Source organism: Oncorhynchus keta, chromosome 21 (assembly GCF_023373465.1).
Source record: "Oncorhynchus keta strain PuntledgeMale-10-30-2019 chromosome 21, Oket_V2, whole genome shotgun sequence".
NCBI classification, from domain to species: Eukaryota; Metazoa; Chordata; class Actinopteri; order Salmoniformes; family Salmonidae; genus Oncorhynchus; species Oncorhynchus keta.
In genome coordinates this window covers 5,971,612-5,980,935 of record NC_068441.1, presented here as the reverse complement: position 1 = coordinate 5,980,935, position 9,324 = coordinate 5,971,612, and the positions used below count along the sequence as shown (strand labels likewise).

Below are 9,324 nucleotides of genomic sequence, written 5' to 3'. Positions count from 1 at the left end.
GGACCTCAGACTGGGGCAAAGGTTCACCTTCCAACAGAACAACGACCCTAAGCACACAGCCAAGACAATGCAGAAGTGGCTTCGGGACAAATCTCGGAATATCTTTGAGTGGCCCAGCCAGAGCCCAGACTTGAACCCGATCGAACATCTCTGGAGAGACCTGAAAATATTGTGTAGCGACGCTCCCCATCCAACCTGACAGCGCTTGAGTGGATCTACAGAGAAGAAAGGGAGAAACTCCCCAAATACAGGTGTGCCAAGCTTGTAGCGTCATACCCAAGAAGTCCCAAATGTGGGAAAAGTCAAGAGGTCTGAATTACTTATGTCAGTTGTTTTTTGAGGGCCACAGGCCTCACAAGACTCTTCTGACGGTTCCCAAGTACCAGTGGAAAAAATGTATTGAAGTAAACACATCTTTCTTATATCTCTCAGATATAGGACACACTTCCTTTTCATTTTTTTTGGGGGGGGGACTATCTGTTCCATGTAGTGAATCTGTTTTTTGATCCCCCCGGCTTAGACAGGGAGTAGACTGTAATGGGTTAACACGGTAGAGTTGATGCACAAAAAAAATACTGAGTTGGAAAACGGCTTAAATCGAGTTTACTCAGAAAACTTTTAGCTAGATACACTATTTTTTTTAAAACTTTTAATAAACTTGTCTGGTAGTGGTGATCGAACGACATATGCTCAGTTGGTCTTGAGCAAGTTGGAAAAGCAGTGTGAGCCACCTTTTGTGTGAGCCACCGTTTGTGACCAAACCTCAACCTGCAACTTTTAATAATACACAAGTAACACAAGCCAACACCACAAATAAATATAAGTAACACAAGTATAATCACATTACTTGCTTTCCTGCTACAGTAGCTACATAGACAATAAAATGCATTTTTTTTTGTCTGTGTAAATTTCAGCCTCCCCTAATGCAGGATGTGATGACAGAGAATGTATTTTCTGGAAATGATGACGATACGTTTATTTCTCCTTTGATAGCTACTGGACCATAAACCTACACATAGTATTCCAACTCACCTTTTTAGCACAGCTGCAGCACCCATACAGTACATTGTGCATCAACAATATATATTATAACTTGTGAATCACAATACATTTTATTTTAGATTTACAGTCAAGAAATACAGACTACAAATGGGACATGACTCAAAATACAACAAAAAGTACATTCGCTAAATAAATGCATAATACAAGCATATTGTTAAATAATTCACCATACATTAACCTTATAGAATACTTTTTAAACGTGTGAGGATTGATTAAATCATTGCTTTGATTTGTTACTCTTTGTTTTGTGGTGGCTCCCATGATATGAATCAGTCAAAGTGAATTAAGAAAATGTTTTACAGGTATTCATGGGCTAAATGAAATGGCAAAAAAACTAAAACAATCTTGTCAAAAAGTTATGATCTGTTTTAAAATATGTTCTACTGTCCCACACCTATATAGGGACACGTTTTTTTTAATCAACGAGGAATGTGCCATTTGAAAAGCAATCAAGTGGAACCGGCTGGTCATGGCATATGAAAAATAAATCATACTGATCAGTCACAATTAAATCAGATTCTGAAAAGTGTCACAGTTTTATACAGCAATACGAATATTGCTCAGTTCATAGATGTACATAATACTTCGGCAGCACTTCAGCTCAGCTAAAAGATGCTTAAGACATAAATAACACACTTTAACAGGCTTGACGCGATCTTAAACGTACACACAACATGAGCTACTATTTGCAAAATGTTCATAAAGCCCGATACACTATTTTATTGGGATAAATAATCAAGCATACACATTTTCTCACCAGGTTTCCATCTTCTTTCCAAAGAAAAGGGAGTATACAGAGAGAATATAAGCAGTTATCAGACCATTTCTCAGTCACATTGGGTACGGTACAGCAGAAAACAGATTTTGAGATTGCTCTCTAAGTTGACCTTTAAGGAACCAAAGAGGCTGGCCATCACAAACATGTAGGCGTCTAGGAATTTCACTAAAGGTGTGATTCAGATTCAAACAGATACATTGATAGAATTGAGAATTCGATCAAATAAAAAGTAATTAAGTGAAGAGAAAGTGAGACAGAAATTTGCTAGACCTGCTCAAAACAAATGTTAGAGGTATGTATTCCTCACACTCTTTTTTCCCAAAAGGATGAGTATCAACAAAACTAGAGGGGAAAAGAGTAAGAGGAAAATATAGACAGACCACTCAACCAATCACAGGGTGCAGATAGATAGAACAGACTGTGTGAGATGCTGCTGCACTAATGCTGCAAGAGGGTGAGTGGGGCGGGACGTTAAGCAGATTCTGGATGATCATGGCGCCTTATTTACAGGGTGTGTGTGGTGGGGGACACTGGTCCCGCTTTGTCTAGCCATTCTGATCCTCCTGTGTTTGTGGGGGTGTTTGGAGTGGTGCTGCTGAGTCCCCGTTACACCGTTCCAGGGGCTCGGCCTCTGGCTCCTCAGGAGCTGGGCTGGGCTGGAGCTGGGAGGGGGAACCAGGAGTGATGATGGTGGGTGCATTCTGTGAATAGGGAACCTGGAGGGTGAGTGAGGCCTCTGTGCTGGCAGGGGTGCCCTCAGAACCATCAGCTGGGGGTACTGGAGTGTTGCTCGGGGTGACAGGGCCAGCGGTGGCCCCTGGAACTGGGCTGGAGGCACCGGAGTCACTCTGTTCTGGAGCTCGAAGCCTCTTCATCAAGGTTGTGACCCTTACAGCTTTCTGTGGAAGAGCAAGACCATAGAAGGATGTTTTTAGAACACCATCATCTAACTGAACAGACTGTCCAGTGAATGAATAGAACTTCATATACACAACATTCATGCATTTAGCATACTACGGTGTAGCCCAGTTCAGAAATGTTTTTTTATATATATTTTTTTTTTTTTTTACATTAGTTTGACAGAAAGGAAGAGTACCTTCCACTTGGCTTTGGCAAAGTTCTTTTCAATTTGCCCACACACTCCATCCCTGATGTTCTTGTTGGAGGCTGCATTCCCAGAAATCCTGAAACAAGGGACAGGTCAACGGGAAACCCACCAAAACACCTGAGAAGACAGAAATGGGTATGCATTTCAATCTTGGATCCATACCATTCATGGTTGATGGCCTCCTGTGCAGTCAGTCTTTGATCCTGCTCCACTTCCATCAGACATGACACCAGGCTTTTCGCTGTGGACGAAATCGACAAGAACGATACAGTACACATCTGCTCTTTCTCGCCTCTGGTGCAATAAAGTGGACATGCCTAAGAACCATAGTTTTTCCATCTAGCTGCTTTACTGGTTTAAAAATGTGATATGTAGTACTGCATTCTGATTTGAAATAACATGACTCTTTATACCTGAGTCAGATATGTCATCCCAGTACGGTGAGTCAAACTCATAGTCTCCCGACAGAATCTTGCGGAAAAGGTTTTTGTCGTGATTATCATAGTCTTCATCTTCCGTTTCGTCGTAGAAAGGGGGGTTTCCTGACAGGCTGGAGGAAGGGAAAACGAGACGTTTGATCGTCACCTGAGATGGGCAATGACATTAATACTGTATGGGCAAGACACTGTAAACTTTAATGAACTTAGGTGGTAAAGAACACTCACAGAATATACATGATGACCCCGATGGCCCAGCAATCCACTGGCCTTCCGTACCTCTGACGTCCCACCACCTCAGGAGCTGCAGGAAGACACACAGAATCCAATATTTTATTAATAGGAAAATTGAATGCCCAGAGGTAGCAAGATGGTGTCCGGCCTCTAAAGTTGGCCAAACATTCATGCCAAACCCATCTGCCCCCATAAGTCCATGATCTGCCCTCCTCCCTACCCCCTCACCAAGGTACTCTGGGGTTCCACAGGGGTCCTTGATGAGTCCGTTCTCCAGCTTGGCCAGGTGGAAGTCACTGATCACTATTTTGGAGTGCTTCAGGCGGTTGAAGTACACCAAGTTCTCCAGCTGTGTGAGACAAAACAACGTGTACATTTGAATACATCATCGTTAATTTTTGTTATTTAGAAAGCATGACAAAATATAGATAATTGCCAGGTTATAGAATTACTCAGGGTGCCATTCAATACATTTTTATTTCAGGCAGAGGGCAAAGTAGCTTAATTTCTAATGCTGGCACCCAAGTGAGTGGCCGGTGGTGTAATAGCCACTATGCAACACTAGATGGGAGCAGTGTGCTGAGTGTGCAGTATACCTTGAGGTTCCTGTGAACAATTCTCTGGGAGTGCAAATAGGCCACGGCTTCCAACACCTGTCTGACAACGTTGCTGGTGTCCTTCTCTGAGTAGTAGCCTTGGTCTAAAATCCAGTCAAAGACCTCTCTGCCTGTAGCTCTGCAGAGAACATACAACATATGATATGACAGTGGTTTTCTCTGCAACACTCAATAAGTCAAATCAACTCTCAGATGAGACGACTAAGATGAGATTCTCCTGCAGAATATGGGAAATAGACATTTCACACAGGGGTTCAGAAAGGGAAGCATACATTGAAAAGTGTGCATGATGTAGGCTATCTTTTTGTACACTCCTTAAAATGGTGTAAACTGGGTGGGAACCACAATGACTTCAAGGGAATGAGTACAAAAAATGAAAAAAATAAGCAACATCATTCAATAATTTCCAATAACACTCACAGCTCCAGGAAGAGGAAGTACTCCTTTCTAGTTTCAAAGACATCAACCAGCTGCAGGATGTTGTGATGTTTTACCCTGTTAAAAAGGGAGACACAGAAGGAAACAGAGAAAGACACAAGACAATATTATATATCAAGCAATTATAAGATTAACTAGCAATCATCAAAATATATGACATTTAATTATTTGTATCAGTGGTTTAATGACTTAATAAACATTTGAGAATTGGACCATTTACAATTTAAGTGAAATTCATATTCTGAAATGCCTACTCATGCACTAAATAAAATCAGTAGGGGAGAGTGGGGCAAATTGAGCCAAAGGGGTAAGTTGAGCCACCCGTGTTTCTAGGAAACCATACACACAATGTATAACTTGACCAAATATTTAATATTTCATGGAGTCTGCAAAGGAAGAAACCACATGGAAGAAGTTAGGTCCAAAAAACACATTTTCAACCAGTACAAATACATTTACTGTGAAGTTGGACCCGCTCCAAAATGGACCTGACCTTTATGCATAAATACATATTTTTAATATAGAGACCTGTTCCGAACGGACCTGAGGACAACTAGACCTGTACCCTATAGACCTGGTCTGAGTGAAGGAAGCAGCAGAAAAGTCACGTTTTTAAGCTACTTTATCAACAGGAGCTGATAAAGCGCGAGGTACAGGAGGGAGAGAGAGCTGCTGCTCTAGCAGACGAGAGGATGGGGGAGTGTTACTGTGAGCGAGTGAAATGGGGAGGAGGGAGAGAGAGATGAGACAGCAACCAACCAAGCCGACTCGTGCTATAGTAGAATAATACCTGCCATAGATAGGTTATTTATCATCCAACATGATTACATAGTACCCGTCTTGACTACATCAAACCGAGAAGATACTCTGAACAAAAATATCAACGCAACATGCAACAATTCCAAATATTAAACTCAGTTACAGTTCATATAAGGACATCAGTCTAATAAAATCATTAGGCCCTAATCTCAGGATATCACATGATTGGGAATACAGATATGCATCTGTTAGTTACAGATACCTTAAATAAAAACAGAGGAGCGTGGATCAGAAAACCAGTCAGTATCTGGTATGACCACCATTTGCCTCATGCAGTTCGACACTTCTCCTTCGCACAGAGTTGATGTGGCCTGTAGAATGTTGTCCCACTCCTCTTCAATTCTTGTGTGAGGTTGCTGGATAACGGTGGGAACTGGAACACGCCGTTGTTCAAGTCGATCCTGAGGATCGCAAACATGTTCAATGGTTGACATGTCTGGTGAATATGCCGTCCATGGAAGAACTGGGACATTTTTAGCTTCCAGGATTTGTGTACAGATCCTGGCGACATGGGGCCGTGCATTATCATGCTGAGACATGAGGTGATGGCAGCGGATGAATGGCACGACGATGGGCCTTAGGATCTCGTCACAGTATGTCTGTGTATTAAAATAGCCGTGAGTGAAAGGCAGCTGTGTTCATTGTCCATTAATCATTTTGTTCAAAATCAGCAAACCGCTCGCCCACACATCTGCCCAATAGAGTTGAAACCGGGATTCATCCGTGAAGAGCACCCTTCCCCAGCATGCCAGTGGCCGTCGAAGGTGAGAATTTGCCCACTGAAGTTGGTTACGACGCCAAACTACAGTCAGGTGAAGACCCTGGTGGGGATGACGAGCATGCACATGAGCTTTCCTGAGACAGTGTGTGCAGAAATTCCTCAGTTGTGCAAACCCACAATTTCATCAGCTGTCTGGGTGGCTTGTCTCAGACGTTGCCGCAGGTGAAGAAGCCAGATGCGGAGGTCTTGGGCTGTCGTGATTGCACGTGGTCTGCGGTTATGAGGATGTACTGCCAAATTCTCTAAAACAACGTTGGATACGGCATATGGTAGACAAATGAACATTCAATTATCTGGCAACAGCTCTGATGGACATTCCTGCCGTCAGCATGTCAAATGCAGGCTCCCACAAGACTTGAGACATCTGTGGCATTGTGTTGTGTGACAAAACTGCACATTTTTAGAGTGGCCTTTAATTGTCCCCAGCACAAGGTGCACCTGTGTAATGACCATCTTGTTTAATCAGCTTCTTGACATGCCGCACTTGTCAGGTGGATGGATTATCTTGGCAAAAGATAAATTATCACTAACAGGGAAGTAAACAAATGTGCGCATAACATTTGAGAGAAGTAAGCTTTTTGTGCGAATGGAACATTTCTGGTATATTTTATTTCAGCTCATGAAACATGGGACCAACACTTTGCATGTTGCATTTATATTTTTGTTCAGTGTAGATAAACTAGCTAGAAAGCTAGGCTAATTGAGGCTGCACTTTCTCTTCTTACAGTTAAAATAACAACAATTTCTTTCAGAATATTAAGGAGCAGCATACCTGTTGGCTCTTGATCGATGTAGCCTATCCTTTAACTTTTAATTCCGTAATTGTAATTCCATATTCCATTGACTTGACACATTATGTGTACAAAAGTATGTGGACACCCGTTTAAATTACTGGATTTGGCTATCTCAACCACACTGTTGATGACAGGTGTATAAAATCGAGCACACTGCCATGCAATTTCCATAGACAAACATTGGCAATAGAATGGTCTTACTGAAGACCTCAGTGACTTTCATCGTCGCACCGTCATAGGATGCCACCTTTCCAACAAGTGAGTTTGTCAAATTCCTGCCCTGCTAGAGCTGCCCCGGACAATTGTAAGTGTTGTTATTGTGAAGTGGGAACATGTAGGAGCAACAACGGGCTCAGCCGCGAATTGGTAGACCACAAAAGATCACAGAACGGGTCCGCTGAAGTGCGTAGTGCATAAAAATAGTCTGTCCTCATTTGCAACACTTACAGAGTTCCAAACAGCCTCCGGAAACAACGTTCATTGGGAGCTTCATGAAATGGATTTACATGGTCGGCCATCTGGCAGTCCGACGGACGAATCTGGGTTTGGCGGGTGCCAGGAGAATGCTACCTGCCGAAACGCGTAGTACCAACTGTGGTACTGGTCAGGGGCTGTTTTCTATGGTTATGGTTATAGGCTAGCCCCCTTAGTTTCAGTGAAGGCAAATCTTAACGCTGCAGCATACGATAACATTCTAAACGATTCTGTGCTTCTATCTTTGTGGCAACATTTTGGCAAAGGCCCTTTCCTCTTTCAGCATTACAATGCCCCCATGCACGAAGCGAGGTCCATACAGAAATGTTTTTTTTCGAGATCGGCGTGGAAGAACATGGCTGGCCTGCAAAGAGCCCTGACCTAAACTCCATCGAACACCTTTGGGATGAATTGGAACCCTGACTGTGAGCCAGGCCTAATCGCCCAACATCAGTGCTCGACCGCACTAATGCTCTTGTGGCTGAATGGAAGCAAGTCCTTGCAGCAATGTTATGTACGGGTCCTTCCAGACAAGTCTAAAATTACACATACCTGAGACCCGTGACAATTATTTCAGATCTGACCCAGACCCGTGACATTATTTAGAATTCTGGATGCGGACCTGCTCGGGTCCTGGATTGGGTCTTCGGGTACAGGTGGATCCGTGAAGACCTTTAATTTATTGTGGTATAGGTTTCATGAAGCTAGTATCTAAACCAAAGTTGATACTTTTAAGATGTTTCCATATATCAGTTGTGGTCTCTATAAGGTTCAATATGAGGTTCTAAACCTAGCATGAAAGTGAATCATTGTAGCTGTGTGGGTTAAAAGATGCTTAAAATGATTGAAAGACTATTGGGAAATAAAGATAGACATGGTTTTAAAAAGGTAGTGGTAACATTTCACTCAGTACATACATTTGAAGGCGGTTAACTCAATCCATGTCAAAGAGACCACTTTTTTGGGACAAGCTATGTTTTCAAAACTGTAATGTTTACATGAATTCGGATTTCGGGGGGGGGGATACACATCATCCTGAAATATACTGTATGTAGATATCTTTGCTCTAAATAATACGATATTTCCCTTGACACAGGGATGCTGAATGTAAAAAATGGCTCAACTTGGACCACTCTCCATATAGGAGAGGTACAAATACAAAAAGAGAGAGGTACAAAAAGGTACAAATAGGCATTAAAAACAGACATTATTTATGATATTGTAGGGGTGGATTAATGATTATATTTTGTTATGTATGGAGAGTGGACCATTTCCAATTTCAGGTTAATGAATTCAAACATGAGATTGGTCTCACTACCAAAGTTGATTTTTTTTAACCTTTGTTTAACTAGGCAAGTCAATTAAGAACAAATTATTGTTTTCAACGACAGCATAAGAACAGCAGGTTAACTGCCTTGTTCAGGGGTAGAATGATTTTTACCTTGTCAGCTTGGGGATTTGGTCTTGCAACCTTTCGGTTAATTAGGTATTTAAAGGAATCTTGATTGGCATATTTTATTCACAGTTTTAAGTTAAATAATGTTTTAATTAATGGAATCCCAATAGTTTCAATTGCATGTTAATATTTGTTTTTAACTTACTGATGGGTCTGTGACTCTTTCTACTTCAAATTCAAGACTGGACTGCTCAAGAGATATTGCTTTATTGTAACTATTTGTTACAGGCAAATGGATCATTCAAGCTGAACAGGACTGGTGTTTATGGGAATGTTATAGAGATGTTATGGAAACATTATGGGGATGCTATGGAAACAAGAACTTA

General features: G+C 41.8%; 1 protein-coding gene across 4 annotated transcripts in view; it reads right to left on the bottom strand.

Annotated features, from left to right (window-relative positions):
- Positions 1-586: 586 nt before the first annotated feature.
- LOC118399992 (caM kinase-like vesicle-associated protein) overlaps positions 587-9,324 on the bottom strand; it is a 39,706-nt gene continuing 30,968 nt past the window's right edge. For all 4 annotated transcript variants that reach the window (XM_035796306.2, XM_035796304.2, XM_035796308.2 and 1 more), the window contains exons 4-11: positions 4,657-4,731; positions 4,216-4,354; positions 3,848-3,968; positions 3,614-3,689; positions 3,362-3,498; positions 3,111-3,189; positions 2,937-3,024; positions 587-2,739 (exon numbers count right to left, since the gene is read on the bottom strand). In XM_035796306.2, the coding sequence (XP_035652199.1) occupies positions 2,386-2,739; positions 2,937-3,024; positions 3,111-3,189; positions 3,362-3,498; positions 3,614-3,689; positions 3,848-3,968; positions 4,216-4,354; positions 4,657-4,731 (1,069 nt within the window). In that variant the 3' untranslated portion in view covers positions 587-2,385. The remainder of the gene's footprint in view (positions 2,740-2,936; positions 3,025-3,110; positions 3,190-3,361; positions 3,499-3,613; positions 3,690-3,847; positions 3,969-4,215; positions 4,355-4,656; positions 4,732-9,324) is intronic.